A 21,517-nucleotide genomic window follows, 5' to 3' on the forward strand; every position below is an offset into this window, starting at 1 on the left:
AAAAAAGTGGTACTGGATGAGATCTATACTGAAAGCTAGTCTATTTTATTAAAAAAAATATTTTTTAATTTATTATTTTTTTGGCCACGCCATGTGGCTTGTGGGATCTTAGTTCCCCAACCAGGGATTGAACCTGGGCCCCTGGCAGTGAGAGCGCCGAGTTGTAACCACTGGACTGCCAGGGAATTCCCAAAGCCAGTCTATTTTAAATGTATATTTTTGGTATCCCTGAATTAGACACTTTATTAGTTTATGTAATTATATATATATTGACATTAAACTCACATTGTCATATAGTGTGCTCATGAGTAAAAAATAGAACCCTACTAACTTTGTTTTCAAAGAGTTGTACTATACTGTCTAAAAACTTCAGTTTTAATTTACAGTTTCTTTTAGAGCTGGAAATGTTACTTTGCTTAATTTCACCAAGTTTAGCTTCCTCCTGCTCGTCCTGCTCCAGCCACCCGGGTCCCTTGGCTCCTTGTGCCGTGGTCTTTGTTTCTTCCCAGCCCCCTGCCATGGCTTTAAACACATATACTTACTTTCTTCTGCCTGGATAAGGCCAACTCATCCTTCAGGTCTCAGCTTAAACTTCATCAAGAAAGCCTTTAAAACTTTTGTAAAAACTTTGTACTAATCATCAAATACGGAAAATAGCACCACCCAAAATCGGTTTATAATAGCTGATATGCTGGCTGCTATTGCCCCATGGATATTTCTTTCAAGACTATGCTGCTTTTTATACCTGATTTTAAGGATTTTAAAACCATAAGGCAGAATCCTTTCAAACCATGGGCCACAGATGGCATTGGGATGGATTCATATCTCTGGCTTCTGGGCATCACATTTTGAGATACAAGCCTGCCTAGAAATACAGTTACAGCTTTCCCTGACCTTACTCCAGAGACAATTTCCTTTTGCACTGCATATTAAATAGATACCTGTGCAAGGCAATGTATTGTAAGAACTCCTTTGCCAAGTTTAGTGCCACTGAGCGTGCCAAATAAAGTCAGTAAAATATGTGCTGGCTTTGTCTGTAGAGGCCTAATGGCCATGTATGCCTTTTAGGGGCGGAAGTTAGAAGTTGATAGGTAATTCCTCCATCTTCCACAAAAATACATAAGATTAAAAACTTCTGACACAACAGCATAAATTTTTGCCTCTTTTAAAAAGGCATAATTTAGGTCTTCCTTGATCGTCCTCTAAGTACAAACAGTAACGGTTTTGTGTCTTACTTTTGCACCTCTTTTCCAGGGCTCAGTTTCAGAGTACATCTGAAGGAAAGATAGTTCTGAACCTTAAACACTGGGTAATAGGTTGAAAACAAGTTGCTAGGCAAAGACAAGTCATAGCCGACAGTGCCTTTCAGCTAGGACAGGTATGCCAAGAAGGCCCATTCATGCATATATAATGCCCAACATTAGGTTTACAAGAAACCAAATTCAAATCCTTTTTTTCAAACCAAAGCAATCACTAGTCAAAGAACACAAGTAATACTTGGGCTAATAGCCATTTAAGGAAATGGCAGAGCCATTCCTTACTGTGGAGGAAGAGTGTAACTAAAAAAATGGTTTTCTATACATTTCCAACCTTGCAAGTAGCAGTGCTCATACCATAAAAGTGCTGTCTTGCAGGACAGTACAAAGGAAAGAATGAGGCGTCCTACAATTCTGTACAGACTACAAACTATTATGTTTCCTACTCACATCAGGGCAAAGTAAAACGAATTTTAATTTAGACTTCACTTCTGAGAGTAAGGCAGTCTAGATACCTTCAGTAACTCCTGTTTTAAAAAACCAAATGCTGAACGAAATGTAAGAAACAATGTAAAGTTGTATTAAATAAATATCTTTTTAAATGTATCACTGAGTTGACAGGAAAGTATAAGGCATCTGTAAAACGCCAAAAATGAAATGGAAACAGGACACCTGTGAGGTAAGCCAGCACCAAAGCGTGCTTTTGCTATGAGAGTTCTGTTAAACTCTGGAGACCAGGAGCTACCAGTAGCGGGGAACTGGACATAAAGCCTGAGGCTCACTTAGGCTGGAGTCTAGCTGGGCCACCACCGAGAAGTGGGCAGCAAGGAACCTTGCCTGGTTCAATTTTGGTTCTGGGTGGAGGGGGATAAATCACCACCACCCTTGAATTCATAATCACTGGTGAGCCCTGAAGGCCTGTGGTCTGAAATCAGAGAAACTTCAAGCTCATAATTTAAAGTGGTCTCAGGTTAGTGGCCCCTGGGTGTTTGGTAGAACAAACAAATTATCTTAAGGATCTCAATTTCAGTCCATACTTCAAGTAACTCCTTTTTTCCCAAGGAAAATAAGTTTCAGATATCACAAAACAAGGGGAAATGGCACCGTAAATGAAAAACAACACAATTTATACAACAGTAGACTCACCCACAAAGAATACTGGTATCAACACAAGAAAAATTACTGATGTATAAAGGAATAGAAGCATGGAAAATATGAATAAGGAGCAAAAGATTACACAGGAGAAAAGTACATTTATAAACCAAATAGAACTCGTAAGAAAAAAATACAATAATTGAAAAAAACCCCAACAAATAGAGGAAGGGAAAAAAGAATAAGAAAATGAAAAATGAAAGGGAGGAGTGGACAAAAATTTAAAAAGATGATGAGAAATCATAAAAATAGAAATCATAGAAATAAATCCAAATTATACTTGTAATCATAATAGATGTACCAAACCATCCGTACGTTTTCTGTGGCCGTATCTTTTAAGTGTGTATCAAAATGTGAGGCCAAAGAAAGATCTAAGATATTCAGATAAACACTAACCAAAACATTGCTATAGTAAGTAAGGACCACAAAAAGATGAAAGCAACAGCATTCACAGAGAGTCACTACATAATTATAAAAAATTCAATTTTCACCAGGGAGACAGAAAAATTCTAAATTGGTATGCATCTAACAATAAGGCCCAAAGAAAAAGAAAGCAAAGAAAAAGAAAGCAAACACAACTTAAAGAGAAATTGAGAAATCTACTTATCATAATGAGATCTTGAGATTCTTCAGTAAATAAGAAATTAAGTATAAGGTAAATCAGTAAGGAGAAGATCTGCACAGCACAACTAACAAGTTTGATCTAATGGACACTACACTCAACAACCGAGGAATATACACTCTTATCAAGTAAACATGGGGCATGTATAAAAACTGAGCACAAGATAAATCATATAGTCTCAAATTTCAGAAAATCTTATAGCTCATATTCTCTGGAAAAATGACATAAGAAATAAAGATTAAGACAACTATAACCCACCCCTAGCATTTGGAAATACACTTTGAAAATGACTAATGGGTTAAAAAGTCAGACCTCTGGAAGGATTAATGATGAAAAAAAATGAGAAGGCACAAATGAACTAATAGGAATGAAAAAGAGTCATAACTACATATGCTGTGGAAACTAAAACAATATAAAGCTAATAAGGATAACAATATCGAAAAGTTAAACTAAGATGAAATGGAGAAATCCCTAGAAGAATCTATTAAATTTAACTAAACTGACTTGAGAATAATAAATCCTAATGATGCTAAAACCCTCAAAGGAATGAATCAAGAGTTTAAAATCTTCTCTTAATGACCACATACATGGCTTTAAAGACTAGTTTCAATCTTAAACTCTTCCGGACAGTTGAAAAACTCATTTAATAAGACTAGTATAACCTTGATACCAAAACCAGACAATGACAGGACATAATAGGAGAACTATAAGCTGATTTCACTCATGAACGTAGAGGCAAAAATCCTAAAGAAAATATTCACAAATTGAGTCCAGCAATGTATTAAAACACACACACCATGATCAAACTGGGTTTATCCTAGGAATTAAAGATTGGTTCAATATTAAAACATCAACTATCATAATTTAATACATTAACATTAAAAGAAAAAACAATTTAACCATTTAAATAGATGAGAAAAAAGCATTCAGTAAAATGCAACATTCATTCATATAAAACTATTAGCAAACTAGAAATAGGAGAGAATCTCCTTAACGTGATGAAGGTCAATTGTGGGAAAAAAAGATACTCAACTGAAATGTCGAAAGCACTCCCTTTAAATTGGGGCTGAGACAAGGACGTTCACTATCAGTTCTTTTCAGCGTTGTACTACAGGTCCTAGCAAGTACAGAAATGTAAGAAGAAATTTTTTAAAAGGTAGAACGACCAGAAAGGAAGAAAACTGCCACCATTTCAGATGATGCGATTATATAAAAAACTCAGAAAGACATCTAGACATATTATTAGAACTAATAAACATTTAGCATGGTTGCTGGATCCAAAATCAACACATAGCAACAATATATCTATAATCAGCAACATCCACTTAGAATATAAAGTGTAATTTTAAGAAATTTACCACAGCATTAAAAAATATATAAAACTCCCAGAAAGAAAACTAATATAAGACATGAAGACCTTTATGGAGAAAAATTGTTAAAGTTTATTGACAGATATTAAAAGAAAACCAAATGGAGAAATACACAATGTTTTTGGATGGGAAGACTCATTGAAAAGATATCAATTTTCTCCAAGCTAATTAATAAATTCAATACAATCACAAAAGATAATACACAAACTGGGAGAAAATACATACAACATGTTTAACTGACAAAGGACTGGCATCCAGAATATATAAAGAAATCATATGAATCAGTGAAAAAAAGACACACACCCAAATAGAAAAATGGGCAAAAAAGACATGAATAGGTATTTCACAGAAGAGGAAACACATTCATGTACGAAAAAACACTCCATTTCATTAGTAATCAGGGAAATGCAAATTAAACCCACAGTAAGATACTATACAACTGCCATCCAATTGGCAAATATAAAAGATAGTCAAGATTAAGTGTTTGCTAAGATGTTAAGTGTTTGCAATGACACTCAACCACTGACAGTGGAAGCTTAACTGGTACAAATGCTGTAGAAAACAGTTCAGTATGACTAAGTAAAACCTGCTTCTTAGAGCATCAGTTCTCAAATTTTTGGTCCAGAACCTCCTTACATCCTTAAAAATTATTGAGGACCTCAAAGAGCTGTTGTTCATGCGGGTTATAGTTATCAAAATTTACCATATTAGAAATTAAAACAGGCGTTTTCAAAACAAAAATATATAGGTACACACTTGATAAGCTGTCAGAGTGATGATGTCATCATATATCTGGAAAACATTTAGAAGTGAAAAATGAGAGTGAAGAGGACAAATAATGTCTTAGTATTCTTATGAAAATGCTTTTGCCCTCACGGACTCCCCTGAAGGGGTCTCAGGGACCTCAAGAGTCCCTCGACCATACTTTGAAAACAACTGCCCTAGAGAACGCTTGCACATGTGCACCAGGAGACATGTACAAGAATTCACTCATTCCTCAAATATTTATTAAGCATCTGCCATATGCCAGCATTGTTCTAGACATTGTGAATGTGTTAGACAAAAGCAGACAAAAAAGACAAAATCCCTGCCCACACGGAGCTTACATTGTAACTGGCAGAATGCTCACTAGCAGCATCACTCAGAATAGCCAAAAACTGAAAACAATCCACATCTCCATGAACAGAGGAATAGATAAATTGTTGTATAGTCATACAATGGAATACTATACAGTAGTGAAAAACAGATGAAATACACTTACATGCATAAACATGGATAAGAATCTCAAAAACAGTGTCAGAAAAAAGTCACAGAAGAATACATACAGCATGATACCATTTACATAAAAGTTCAAAAACAGGTAAATCTAAATACTATATTATTAGGGATACATAATATAGATGGCAGGGCCATAAATAAAAACATGGGAATTTTACCAAAAAATCCAGAATAATGTTTACCTCATGTGGTATGTGGGGAGGGAAGACACAGTGGGGTAATTCTACACATCTGAGGGTATTCTAGTTCTTAAGCTGAAGATTGAGTACATGTGGGATCATTTTATTTATTCTCAACAAACATTGTAAAAGAAAAAGGATATAAGGTTATGTGATATAACTTCATCAACAAAGAGAGGGAACATCCGATTTCAGCCACTGTTCTGCACCGCATATCAGGCAATTATTGTAACTGGTGGGGAAGAAGTACATAATAATATGGAAAAAGGAATGAATATGGGCTATTCTTAGAAGTTAACTAGGTTCCCAGAGAGTTAGGATCTAACGAGATGGCAGTATTATAGCACTGCTCTGCCAAGTTGGTTCAGCCACTGGCATGATTCTGGTTAGTTGGTCATGTTGTTCATTGGGTGTATATAATTATTTGTATAAAGCGGAGAATGAAATGATAGGTGATACAAATCACAAAATAAACTGAGACACTGCCTCTTTACTGAATTCTGTTGACTTTCAAAAGTACAAATTCCCTTTGGCACATTCTCCTAATAGTGCATTTACGTGTAAAGCAATCCAAAAATACAGAAAGTGCATGGTGGCTATTGACTGTTTCTCCACATTGGTCAATAACATGTGCCCAGGTTGGTCACAAGTGCCATAACAATTTTGCAATCATATCTTTGCCAGGGTCATCACCAGCAGTGCCATTTTCCAAATTAAACAAGGCACAGTTAAGGTACATTTTCACCTGATTCAGGGGATTAGCTATACATTTTGGTATACAATTTAGAAATTTGAAAAAAAAGATCTTGAAACATTGGCTCCATCCCTCGTACCCAACAAGGCAGGCTAAAGTTATTATCTTGGGTTAGGGAGGTGGTGCAAGAGGAAGACTAGGCCCGGCAGCAAATGGCTGGCAATACATTTTCAGGAAATGGAGAGCAGACAGTGTATCCTTCAGGTCCAATCTCTTCAACTAGGTTCCAAACACTCAGAAAATTCCAGACATCGTTGTGCTATTTTAAAAAATCCTAGGCTGCTTGTTACAAAAGACCCAAAATCTTACCTATATGTAAGCTGGAATGGACAATGCCACCAGGAAGTGCTAAACTGCAACTGGCAGCAGGATGATTTTGGATCAAGCAGTTGGCTGGACCTCCAGAGCCCGGCCCCCCTCTTACATGCTACGCCGCCTTAAGTGGCACACCCACAACTTTGTTAAATCGGATATAATTATTATACCTGTAGCTTTGTCCTCCTTCTCCAATAAGAAACAGAGAAATAGGGAGGGAGCTTTTCTCAAGCTTGTAGGGAACTTCCAGTCTATCTTTTCAGAGGAGGAATGGATAATCCTCTTGGTCAGAGGTGGACATTTCTTGGACCACGACTTACTAGCGGACAGAGTTACTCTATGTTCAAAAACAAACGTTAGATGCTACCTTATATAGTTATAGAGATAGAAGATATAGAGATCTATTTTGAATAAGGAGGCCGGTATAGCTTTTCCCTTCATCATTCGGTTTACAGAATTAACTGTTTCTCCCCAGAATGCTGTAGTTCATGTTTTTCCAGGTATGATTTTTAAAAAGTCTTTTTCTGAGTTACAGAAATATATAAGTATAAGGACTCCCAACTATAACTGGGAAACTTGGAAAGAAGGTGTGCCAATGTCATCTTGTTTTCCAGGAGTGTAAGAATCCTTTGTCCTGTAAGCTTAGAGGTGACAACAGTCACCTGACAGACTCCAGTGAGGTTCTAATGCCGTGCTCTGCGTCCTCCAGCAGCTCCCTGTGCTTACATATTAAATATGTAGGTAGCTTCTTCTAAAGTTAGACAATTGTCCATGGCTTTCCTATATGGAAATCAGAGAGACTGACTTTGGAAATATTTTTAGCTCATTTTCCTGATCATCCAATGTTAAAAATCATTATCCAGCAATGCCCACCAGTCTCACTAAATTCTCAGATCTTTTTAGATCAAAGAATTCCTCTTGAGATCTATACACACCCATATTTAATCCCTTTTAGCCTAATAAATATGTGACATATCTCTTACTTATCCCAGAACTTCTCTTAGGAACCTAAGTAACAGCAGGGTAGGGTAAGACAAAGGTGGAGCTTGTATTTCCTCCAGAGGCTTATTAAATCTGCTAAAATCTCTTTCCCTTTCAAAGCCTCCCTCTCACTTTGACCCAATTTGAGAAGGGGAGTGAGAGTATGGAGAGAGATGTAAAGGTGCAATTTTCTTTAATCATTTGTTAAAATATTTAAGTAGCAGCTAAATGGCTGACATACAAGAGAGATAAAGACCCAGTCTCTGACCATCTGGCAGAGGGAGAGGAATAACAACGCTAACGAGTAAGGGCGCAAGAGCTTTCAGGCTGCTATGACAGAAGATTGAACAAAGGACAGTGGAGGCATAAGAAAAAGGGGTCAAATCTACCTAGAAATGAAGTATGTCAGGAAAGGCTTCAGCAGGTTGGAGACCTTTACCTAAATCTTGAAAATATGAATGGAGACAGGTGGGAGTGGAAAAGGGGACTGCAGACAGAAGGAGGTGCATAAAAAGACAGAGGACAGTCCGAAAGAAACTAAAAAAACGTGAAAGTGTCAAGGGAGTGGTTAAAGTTTCAAATGACAAGATTAAGTACAATGAAAGAATTCAATGGATTTGGGAAATGAGATGTTACCCCTGACCTCTGCCAGAGCCATTTTGATGGAGTAGCAGGACAGAAGACCGGCTGCTATGAATTAAAATGAAAAGCATAAAGAAAAAAAAAATTAAGAGTAAAAAGGACCAAAAAAAGGTGACAACAAGTTTAGTCTGTTTCTTGGAGCCATCTGCCTTTTACTTTCAAGCATACTAGTTTAGTTACAATAAAGGTTAGATAGGCTTTACATTTCTATCAGAAAATGACTCTCAAACACAGTCCACTAAATAAACAAGTTTTTAGACACAGTTCATTCTTTATGAGCCTGCCTGTATCATTTTAAGTGAATGACACAACATCAGCATTTCTACAGATTTACTCTGCCATCACTAATTTTTCTTCCATGTAGTTCAAAATAAATAACACCTGTAATTGCTTATAGTAGAAAAGGTGCTTTATTTTACATGTCATTGGTACACAATACATAAAACTGCCTAAAATTAGTCTTGGAAAACATAACTGTCAGTTTATACCTTAAATGGTCAAGGACCAAGTCTATTTTGTAACCTACTTCATTTATGATCAGGTGACTACAGTAATTTTAAATACTAATAATCTCTTCATATCCAATGTCACAAGTTATTTTTATGCTACAAGTGCTGCAATTTTTAAAAATAAAAATATCTCCAGTTATAGTAGACCATATATCTAACTGGAACAAATCTTTGCTAGTCTACAAGTCTTTGAAATAATGGGTCAACAGTTTCACCTTCTTACAGATGATTATATTTATGCAGTTGGGTTATAGGGCAGGGGGCCCTCATACATGCAATTGGATTATTTCTGGTTTTTTTTTAATGCAGATAAAAGTGAGTTTATAATACCCTATTTCTAGTTAAGTTGCCAAACAGTTTACTAAGCTAAAATGAAGCCAATACAATATTTTAGAAAACATAATTCTAAGAGCATGCAACAGCAAAATCTTTTTACTACCTATGTGAACCAAATCTGCAGAGTCCAGGAAGAGGACTATGGCACAAAGACTTGTACATCTGAATTGCTTAGCCAGCTGGGAGAAGTAAAGAAAGTAATTCAACTCAGGGTAAATCCTCTTATGAAAGATACCTGCATGTTATAACCCACTGCTACACAAAGGGATCTTCACTTAGAAAATGTGCAAATCATAAGAAGCAAAATGCACTTCTCTTGTTATTTATCCCAATCCATTCTATTCATAAACACATAGCTCAATGATCTCTTATTAACTATTAATGTCAAAGCCACAGAGATTTCCTAATGGCTTCTTTCAGTCACCAATCATTTATCAAAGAGATAAATGTGATTACTACTTAATGTACAAATGTGAAAAAATGGTAAGAAACTGGGCTGATTCTCAAAGTAAAAACATTTGTTATTTTAACAAGTCCCTTGGTATAGAAAGACTGCCTTTCTCTCTAGAAAGTAAGACATATTTTAGAACCACAGGTTCATATTCACCTCCTAGTCTAGAAAAGAAGAGATATTTAAACAAAGTAAACTAAACAAAATACTAAGTAGGTATAAATGTACACACTCAAACAAATATTCTATTCTTCGCTTAAAGTCAACTTATTCCTTGTCATTAAGAGAAGTGCTTCAAGATGCAAATTGTTAATTAATGCAGAGAATAAAGGGTTAAAAGCCAGACCTTTTCCTAATAAAGCAAATAGATCATTAAAATGATTGGGCTTGAAACATACTTATACTTTCCATTCTTATTCTTTTTATAACTAAACACACACATATACACAACAAACCCTAGCATTTAATATGTGCAAAATTGCTTACCATTTATTTTAACTTTGGTTAAGTACTTCTTTAGCCTATATCAGACATATTATGGAAGCTACACAAATGATTACAAACATAATAATGAGGTAAGTTAAAATTCTACTAGTGCAAAAAGCAAGCATATGCCAAAAGCAAAGCATATGAGTTAAACAAATGCAGAATGAAGCTCTCACCAAGGGAGGAGCTGGGATAACAAACCAGAGAAGCTCCTTGTAAACACTGTTTGTAAAGTACACATTTAAAGATTAAGGATTCATATAGCCACAAAAAAGGTATTCTAACAACACCACAGTAGTGCATTTATTTTACCTTTAGAGTTTGGAAATCACTCATTACGTGTCTAACAGTTTGCATATTTTCTTCAAGAGAAAATTAGTGAGACACATTAATTACAAATACTGTAGTATAAAAATCCCAGTTCTTTACAAAAATTATATATTAAAATATTCTATACACTTTTAAATTAGTAACTGGAACATACATATATATCAATTCTGCACAATTAAATCCATCTTTGCTTGGAGTATTATACATGAAGTTTGAGGACATAGCTACTCAGTCAACCTAAACTGGCATAAGGTTACATGGTACAAAACGACAGACCTGTGCCCCTGCAGTTACTGCAGCTCTTAGTCTGAAATATCCTTTCTGCAGTTATTGCTCTGTATATTCATTCCAGATTCGAATAGGCAGTGGAACCATGAAATGTCTAAAAGGTTTAAAACAAGTTACCTGTAGCAGAGTATCCATAATGCCTATATGCATCTTTAAGGTTGTAATGGAACCTGAGTAAGCTGTCTAATGCTTATATTTCAGTTGTAAAAAAGTTTATACAATTTCAAGGTAAAAACAATGCAAAAATAAAACATTTAGAGCATTTACAAAAATCTTACAAATGTTTAAAACACTATTTCAAAACTCATGTCCAGTTAAGGTGCTTCTTTCTTTCTTCAATAAGAAGGACATACTTTAACTTTGAATTTTAAACTATGAACATTTTAATTTCAGCAAAAGCAAAATTAGATCCATTGAGACAGATGTTAAAATGTTTAGGGATATACTTTACTTCTGATGAACATACAGAATTTTACTGCTGAAAGGGACCTTAAAGGTAAACTCTTTTAACTCCCTCATCTATTAATCAGGAACTTGAGGGCCAGATAAGTTAACTGCTTTGGCCAAAAATATATTCCAATATATCAACCTGGTATGAATCAAGAAAACCCATTATTCTTTTTGTATGTTGCCACGATTCTTGGAAAATGATGAAAATTCAAAAGCAGATTTCTGAACTTGCCTCTTTCTTTTTTTAATTTTTTAAGCTCTGTTCTAACTGTAGATAAAGAAATGAATCAAATGGCTACTAAAATCAGTATTACAAATATTATCCAGTAGAAGATAGTTGTTAGAGGACCACTGCTCATATAGAATAAAGTTAGAGGGAGTACTCAAAGACAGGGCCTTTACAATGTAGAGAACATTTACTATATAAGACAGCACAGTGTACAACAGCCAGTTACTAGAATCATCTCAATAACTCTAGGATGACTGAGTTACATGGCCTTTATAAAAGATATTGGAGTAATAAAGCCTTCTAGCTTTTATCTTAATTTTACTATTTTCCTTTATAAAAGAGCTATAACTTTAAGGAAGAATTCATATACTAGTTTTCAGAGAGGCTTTGCTTCTTTTCTACTTTTATTTGGATCCAGAATTGAGCAAATACATTTTAAGAACAACTTACAAACTCAAATTTGTAACTGCTAGAAATACAGTCAGAGAATACTCTTTTAAATGACAAATCTCCAACACCAGTTACTAATAAATAATCATCACAATAGCTTCAGTTAAAAAAAAAATCAATTTAAAGGTGCTTTTTTATTGTTACCTTGAAGCCATCGAACTTGTGTAGCTGGTCCATATCCCTTTTCATTCTTTGCCGATATCCTGAACACAATGGCAGGCCTGGATGTATAATCAATATGTGCATTTGCAAGTTGCCCAGTAGTTACTATACATGATGTCTTTAGACCACAATAAATCCTCATAAACACAAGCTGACTTGGATTATCTTGTATTTGTGCTGTGCGGATAGCCAAGTAGGCTGAATATTCCAAAATATTTCCAGAAGGTGAAGTTGGAGGTTCCCAGGAAAGATGGATACCCTCAACATTCTTGAAGAGCGGGGGAAAAACAAAAACAAAAACAGGTAAAAGTTCTGAAGTTTTCTCTAGTATCATTTATTATGTTGAGTCTATCTTTAGAACACAAGATGCTTTTCACTAAAGTAACTGCATTAGATGTTAGAACTTTTATTGTTGATTTTTAAAAACTAACCTTAATTGGATCTACAGTGTTTAATTCATGCCCTTTTAAAAAACGTAACTAGGCTTAAAAGTCCACCTGTACTACCCCAAGAAAGGGATTTTTCTTATCTGAAAGCAGACCTCATCTTCTCTAAATAGGGATAGGACCTTAGGATAAAATATAATCCAATTAAATGTGTTCTATTAAAATTCTCCAGCACAAAACTTTTTGGTTCCATAATAACAAGAACAAAGCTAATATTAAGAAGCATACACAGATTTCCCTGACTTTCTAAAATTTGGATGCTGCAATTCTGCTTGAAATTTTGGTCCTTAAAAATATCATGAATGATTAGAGAAAAATATTAAAAAAATTTTTAATCTACCCCTTTTAGATAGCTCTCATTCCATCAGACACTAACAAGAATCTCTAAACTGATAGTTTTACTTCATGTACAAAGTTTCAGTAATTTAAATCATTAAGTCTTGACCTGATGTCTCACCTTTGAAATTCTGACTGCAGAAGGAGCTCCAGGAAAACCGGGAATACAAGTTTTAAATTCACTGATTTTGCTGAAAGGGCCTATTCCACAACCATTGATGGCAGCAACCCTGAATCTGTATCCTGTGCCTGGAACAAGATCTTGTTTCTTAAGTACACTGTAGTCAGGTACATCTGCATTTCCTATCTAAAATGTAATATATGCAAAAGTCAAAGAAAAGATGCAATTAATTATTTTTTCATTAAATAACAAAACTTTTAAAGAATGAATTATGTTTTTAGGGTTGTAGGTCACATTATTTATTTTCCTCTTTCATACATGGAATGAACCCCCCCCGCCCAAAACAAAAGTAACTAAGCCCATAAATTGGTGATTCTCATCCAGAGGAAAATTGCCTTTCCAGTTGAGAATCACTGGCTATAAAAAGAAATATAAGGGTATTCTGCACATGAAGAGTATGGAGATAGAAAAAAACTGACCACTATAAACAAGGTAACAACTATCTCCATGTAAACTTAACATGGAATAGAAACCTCAGAAAATTTACTGTCAAACAGTCTAGCCAGGAACAATACCCTTTGGACATAGGCAAGCAAACTTGATAGAAAATGAATGACTAGCACGTAGTACCGAGCGTTTTAATAATTAATATTCAGCAGATGCTGAAAAAATGTTAAATTAAATAATTGGACTGCATACTCTGTGTAAGAAGATCATAACATCTACAACTTTCAAACAATTTTTACATATTCTCCCTAACTCTCACTACACCACTGTGAGACAGGTAGTGCCAATGTACCATCCCATTTTTTTAAGGGAGTTAGGTCATCTCCATTTCACAGATGAGGAAACTGAGTCTCAGCAAGGTTAAACAAGCGACTTGTCCAATGTCACACTGTCAAGTGCTGGAACTAATGACTCAAATTCAAGTTTACTGGCTCTAAATTTTATGTTCTTTTCTTTCTTTTGGGAAAAACAGATAGCTACTAGGCCCTTAGATAAGGATATTTCCATGTATATGAAATCAAACTACAGCCAGAAATTTTGTTAGGCATAATACCAACAAATTATTAACTAGGATATCTATTTTTGTCAAGAATTGGAAGAATTCAATATGTAAAAGTGAGACACCAGAAGTAATATTAGAGAAACTAAAATATAATGATAAATGATATATTCCCCATTAGTAAGATCTTTGGGAGATTCAAACTGAATATGTATTTCTTTGGCAATTCCCTCTCTGAAATTCCCCATTCCAGAAAAAAATTAGTTCAATATGCTTTGGAGCTGTTATCTATTTCGTAATTCTTTGAGGGTTAATGTCTCATCTATATATATGAGGTCCTCTTTAAGGGACTTCAGAATTAAGGGAAAATTAGATTGTATTCAATAGCGTAGGGGTTTTTAAATTTTTTAAACTGTGAAATTAGGAATAACAAAAGTTCTAAGTAAAAAAATGTTCTTTAAACATTCTTCAAACACACCAGGTAACAAAATTAGAGATATTTCAAAAAATCTTTATCTGTACTGGCCAGACCATATCATTTATGACTCAAAATCCAGCCCAGTGATTGTATGAGATTTTTTAAAATAACCTGCTTGTGATATATTCTATAAAAAGAGTCTTAAAAAAGAATACAAGATAACTATATAGAACTCACAATTATAGATTGTAAACAGATCCCAATTTCACTCATTCGAATGTCCTGAATCAGGATTATTCTTTAAAATCTCATTCTTGAGGCTTATAACTAACAGTGTAGAAAGTATGTCAATAGCTACCTTTGAGATGCTTTGCTTCCCTTTTGGCAGCAAATAAAACTGGCTCACCAAAGCTGTATTATTTTTAAAAATTCCTACATCACACCACTGTCGTTCTCCTGCTTTCATTGTGGCCACTGGATTTGAAGGAGTCTCTTTCTAATTTCAGAGAAAGAAAAATTTATGAAGACTCTTACTGAACATACAAGAAATTTCAAGATTTAATAATCCATGCAGTGATCTACAAGTAGGTATATGGGTAAACACCACAATTAATAGCTCATAAGTAAATAAACTCTTAACAGATTAGGTCAACTGACAGTGAAACAGGGTTGCCAATTCAAACATAGGGAGTGACAGGCATTCTCCAAGTCAGTAGCTCTGTGCTATCAACCTAGCTGGAGTTAGCATGCTTTCCAATCAGTGATACGTTAAAATGCCAGCTGTTTTATAGAACATTGTCATTTCAGAGACTCTCTCAGAAAATGTAATAATCCCTTTAATGTGACACTACAACTTGCTCCAAAAGGAGCAAATGAGGAAAAATTCATTCCAAGCTGGCTTATTTCTAGATTCAAAAACAACTAGCAGAAATTCAGTGATCTTTGCACTTGAAATACCTGTGATTCTCCAAACCTAAAAGGAGAAAAAATGTTCAAAACTAAAATGCAATTTGAGTATAATTTATTATATACTAAAGAGGAACAGATTAAACAGTTTTACATTTTTACCTTGCTTTAAGACTAATAAACTTCCTCTACCTTAAGCTACTTTTAGTGATAAGTGAAGTATACTTAACCCTGGAACTAACCTTTTTAAGCCATCTTCTTTATAAATGAGACACTGTTTCCAGAAGCTCAAAACAAATGTGCACTTCAGTTATTTATTTCTGTCTTGAATATATAACAGCAGAGGTACATGCTTATAATTCACATTACTTGTTACTTAGGCTATCACACATGACAAAGTGAGCTAGCTAGAAGAGTCTTTAAGGTTTTTAGAAAAGGAATAGCTTTAAACTTGTTTTCATTTTAAAGTTGTAAAAACTCTCTTCAACAACTTTTATAAAACAACTGGCTCCAACTGAAATAACAGATACCACTCTGGCTGATGCATTGCAAAACAGATTTAAGAGATAAAAATTCATTTTAATAATTCTTCTCTGAGAAGAGTCTAAGAACACTGGGACTTAACATTCTGGAAAGGTGAAAGCTGATGAAGGTAAATACAGAATCAAAAGCCATGAAATCATGACTGAAAGAAAACTACAACTATAGACTAATCTTGAAGATTCTAAAAGGTAAATTTTAGGTCGAATAAAAACTCTTGCTCATAGCAATAAAGTTAAAATGACTGAGAATTTAAAAATAAATTTAAAGGTATACACAAACACATGTATTCATCTAAGTGAAACAATCTTAGTATACTATTTGTGAGGCACATTCCTAGCATTTAAATTTGGTACCAGGCAGACTAATTCTGGCCTTCCACCAAAAAACCCAATGTCAGAGATTGTTGGGATACCCTATAGGTATGCCTGACTCAGTATTGCAATATTCTGTTGTTCTCCTATTAAGTAGCTAGCAATAAAGCCATTCAAGTTTTATATTTTATGACACGTCCTTTTACTCTTTAAACCATTACTGTAATTTCAATATATACACATACGTATGTATACACACACATTTCTGATTATGAAAGTAACATTTTATTACAGAAAAATCCTGAAAGCATAAAGAAGTGAAAATTATCTCTGGCCCCACAACCTGAGGAAAGTCATCTAGCATCGTAGCGCAGACGTGTGAGGACTCACGTGAGAGTGTGAATGTACGCATTGTGTGTGTTTTTAATAAAATTGGGAATGCAGTATATATATTATTTTTTGTCCACAGGTTTCCACTTAACATTATACTGTGAACAGTTTTCTCTTTAACCCTTCATTTTTCAATCTATGTCAAACAGTTACTAGAGGATACCCGAGTCTTTTCCTGAATTTATGTTGAAGGTGCTCAGCATTTAAAGCATATTTAACCGTCTGTAAACATATATCATCTCCAGGTAATATACTTACAGAAAATGGCATCACTGCAGCATGTGCCTCTACACGGCTGATCTTAGTTGCAGGTAATGCACATGTTTCATCAACTAAAAATTAAACAATTCATCAGATAAGACTTACATAATCACTTATCAAACAGATATATTAAAATATAATTTATAAATATACAAAAAATCACAATAATTGGAAATATGGACCCTCTAACTTGAACTAATTCACAAAGTTCATTTTTCAAGGATTTGATGACTAGTTGGAACTTCAGAGAATGTTCACCAAACATGAAACACAATTCCTATTGCAAAAGAATAAAATGAGAATTTACAAAATCAGAAATCAATTAAGCTGGGAGAATTGTTACTCCATAGCCTAGAACTAATCTTTTCTAAGGAAAAAAAAATTTGCAGAATAAGTTCATGGTACGAAAGATATATTCTGATTGTATTACAGTGTGTGCTAACTTAACTATTTTATGTAAGGTAGCAGAGAATATAATGATTTTAACTGAAATGCCTTATCCTTTTATATTTGATTCAATCCAAGATGAAATGCAATTCCCATCTAAAACAAATACGTTTGATGAATTTATATACAAAAATGGTTCAAAATACAGTATGTGAAACACATTTCAAACCTTCAGATTTGGTACTGAATGTTGTTAGTGAAGTTTCATCTTTAACAACTGCCCCATTTGTACTGGATGATTCAGTTTTAATGGTCTGCTGGGTTACCATAGTTTGTGCGTTGGAAACAGTACTGGATACAGAAGTTTCAGGGATTACTGTTCTTAAGTCCAGGCAACTACTTAGAGCACCTATATTTGCTGAAGTGTGAGGACCTAAAATTAAAGGGAAAGGATTAATTATTAACGTAACACCTGCAAATAACTGCTGTATCTTGTAGTTCTTGCCACCCAATTCTTGGCATTTTCAATTTTAAAATCATAAACGTGAGTACCACGAAAGTCAGTCACATGACTTAACCATTAGGCATAAAATATCTAGAAAAATAAAATGCATTATATCCATAACAGATTTCCAACTTCTCAGCTCCTTCTTCCATTCTAAATACTGAATCACTGTTCTTGAACTCTACTCAGTCATAGATCAAATGGCCTTTCCTCCTATTTTAGGAAAAGAAAAAGAGGTGATCAGGCATGAATGCCACCAATTTTCTGCCTTCTCTTGTCCTAAACTAGAAATGTATTTATGATTGTGCCCAGCCCCTCTGTCCTTTCTTCCATTTCAGATGATGACTTCTCTCCTAAGGAAGTTTAATCTATTCTCTTGTGCTCTTGGTCCCATTCCTTCTGCATATTTTGGGACCCTCTTTTATCAATCAATCCTTTCTTTTTGGGGTTTTCAAATTCTTCTTCAGTAGTTTTGGCCCTCAGTCTATAAACATTATAAACAAGTATTCTCCAGTTACCTTCTCCCCTCGCTAATTTCCTTTAGAGCAGTCTCTACTTCCTTGACCTCCCCAAATTTGATCCAGCACACAACTCTAATGAAATGGCTCTGACAAATGTCAAGGTGATACTTATTTCTAAGGGATAATTATCTATTTTCATTTACTTGACTTCTCTGCAATGTAAACAATCCTGACCACATACTCTTTTTTGAAACTGTTTCTGTCTATGACTTGTATTCACTCATGCATACATCATAAATGCATAGTCATAAACAGTGATGCCCACTATACAGGTAAAAAATATGATACCAATCTTTTTTCCTAACCTTCTTGGAATGCCTTTTCAATCTCTTTAGCTGGCTTTTCTTCTTCAAATGACTCTTTAAATGCAGGTGTTTCTAAGCCTTTTCTTTTCTCCCCTTGCATATTTTCCTGTTGTTTTAGCTACCATTCACGAATTATACATCTCTCAAATACATGTCCCAGGTGCAGTGCCAGGTCCTGAGAATCCAGCAGTAAACAAGTCAGACAACGTCCCTGCTCTTGTGGAGCTCACATTTTAGATACTCTTAATTTCTAAATTTATACTTCCAGCAAAGAACTGCCTCATAGACTCCAGACCTAAGTATCCAACTGCCTATTAGAAATCTTTACCAATATGTTCCTCAAGTGCCTCAAAAACAGTTAAGTTCAAGGTTGAACCCATCTTATCCCCAAATCTGTTCTTGCTCCTGTATTTCCTGTCTTGATGAAGAGTATCATCAACAACTGAATGTCCAACCCAGAAAACTGGGAGTCATGTTCAACTCATTTTTATTTCTCATATCTAACCAGTTTCCAAGTCTAATAGGTGCTGCTTTCTAAAGGTCTCTGAACTGATATATTCTCTCCTCTCCAGCCCACCCACTGCTTTGGTCTCTATGCATCTCTTGGAGTCCTAAAAGAACCTCCTAACGAGTCTCCCAACCATTTCCTATTATAACTCTTCCTGATGGTGAGGCTAGAATGTCCTTTCCAAAATAAAAAACAAAAACTAATCGCGGGGCTTCCCTGGTGGTGCAGTGGTTTAGAAACCGCCTGCCAATGCAGGGGACACGGGTTCGAGCCCTGGTCTGGGAAGATTCCACATGCCGTGGAGCAACTAAGCCTATGCGCCACAACTACTGATACTGAGCCTGTGCTCTAGAGCCCGCAAGCCACAACTACTGAGCCTGCATGTCGCAACTACTGGAGCCTGTGCACCTACAGCCCATGCCTGCAACAAGAGAAGCCACCACAATGAGAAGCCCGTGCACTGCAATGAAGAGTAGCCCCTGCTCGCCGCAACTAAAGAATGCCCACGTGCAGCAACGAAGACCCAACGCAGTCAAAAATAAATAAATTTTTAAAATTGATTAAAAAAACACAACTAATCATGTCACTTTCACTTTTGAAACATACAAAAAAAAAAAAAGAAACATATCAGCTACTCCAACCTACAGAGAAAAAGCACAATCTCCTCTTGTTAACCTGAAATTGGGTAACCATTCATTCACACATTTGAATATCTACTATGTGCCAGATACTGTCATTGTACAACCACTCTTGTTTCTCCATTTGACTAGTATTAATTTTATCCAAACTGCCTTACAAGTAGGATTCAGAGTACATTAAGATTCTCAAATCTCAAAGCTCATATTTGTTTTCAAGAGTATAAACTTCTTTATATGATAGACATAGAAAATCACTATAAAAAAGAAATTTAAACTGACGTCCAAGACCAAGCTTTTATAATTTTGCCCAAATGATTCCCTTATATCAGAAAATCAACAAAACAAAAGTGCTCTCCTCTTCCACAAATAATAAAATTAGAAAAACTATAGTAAATTATTTTCCTTGAATATTTTACGGTCCTAATTTTTTCAAATTAAAAATAAAACCACATATTCCTATGTCAGGGATATATCAGAATGAGATTTATAAAGTAATTTTAGACAATGAAATCAGAGGCAACACTTAATATATCTTGAATGGTATCAGAATATTCAAATTAAATACTTTAAAATATAAGGATCACCAAATTACAAGCTGTACCATGAATTCAACAGGCTAATCAACAGTTTCATAAATGAACTACCTTTCTGAGGATAATCCAGTTACTTGGTAAACAAATATTTATTTATTAAGTGATTACTATTTACCAGGCATGAATCTGGGTGCTGGAGAACTTTATGTGAACAAGATAGACAAAATCCTGGCCCAAAATAAATTACTTCAGAGAGTTATAAGTGCTAGGACAACAGGGTAATGGAACAGTGCTACTGAACACACTGGCCAATCTCAAATGGAACACAAGAGCTCACCTCATTTAAATTCTGTAGTTAACAACTAATCTTCACTATTCAGGTAAGTTCTTGCTCGGTATCTTGACATCATTCTAATTAGGGTCAATATGGTAGGTATATATTATATTTTGAAAATGGATCCAAACCATATAACATTTACTTTTTCAAAGACTCTAAAATTTTCTACCATTATTATAAAAAGCTTAAGATTTAGAATGCCATCTTTATACCTTCATTTTTCCTTAGCATATCCACCACACAACTGTTATGATTAGAAGCGTTAGTTGCCAAAGATGAATGTAAAGTGGCATTAGAATCAGTTGATGCTTTGAGTTCTGGTTTGTTTTTCAGTGAAGTTCCTTTCATAGCTGGATGTTCAGATTTTGCACTGTTCATTGTATCACTGATCTACAAGAAATAAAATAATTTATTGTAGCAAGTAATGTTCAATTAAATAGAAATACATGTAAAAAACAAGCAAAATAATTTACAACTTAAATGTTTTGAAAATAAATTTTCCAAAATACAAAACAGTTTAAATAATATTCTTAATTTGTACAGGATTATTCTTTAAATTTTATAATAGTTTAAGAAAACAATTTCTTTTCATTTAATATTCATTCTCAAAAGACCAGTTCTGAAGGGAAAAGGGGAAAAAAACATCTACATTTTTACAAGTGGTAGTTAGTATTCAAGTAAATACATATGTAACGTAGGTGACAACACCCAAGATACTGAATTTAACATTCAAATTTTCTTAACAAGATCAGACATGTACACTAAAGATTTTACGACTCCTAAGAGAAAAATCTCAGTTATATGA

General features: G+C 34.7%; 1 protein-coding gene across 3 annotated transcripts in view; it reads right to left on the reverse strand.

Annotated features, from left to right (window-relative positions):
* Window positions 1-4,449: 4,449 nt before the first annotated feature.
* Window positions 4,450-21,517, reverse strand: part of HCFC2 (host cell factor C2) — a 48,034-nt gene continuing 30,966 nt past the window's right edge. The window contains exons 10-16 of one of the 3 annotated variants that reach the window (XM_081249889.1): window positions 20,925-21,102; window positions 17,595-17,798; window positions 16,976-17,049; window positions 14,926-15,063; window positions 13,144-13,329; window positions 12,223-12,508; window positions 4,450-5,099 (exon numbers count right to left, since the gene is read on the reverse strand). In XM_081249889.1, coding sequence (XP_081106015.1) covers window positions 5,041-5,099; window positions 12,223-12,508; window positions 13,144-13,329; window positions 14,926-15,063; window positions 16,976-17,049; window positions 17,595-17,798; window positions 20,925-21,102 — 1,125 coding nt within the window. In that variant the 3' untranslated portion in view covers window positions 4,450-5,040. The other 2 variants (XM_081249888.1, XM_081249887.1) reach the window with 2 other exon arrangements.

This window comes from Mesoplodon bidens, assembly GCF_964165515.1.
Source record: "Mesoplodon bidens genome assembly, chromosome: 11".
Lineage (NCBI taxonomy): Eukaryota > Metazoa > Chordata > Mammalia > Artiodactyla > Ziphiidae > Mesoplodon > Mesoplodon bidens.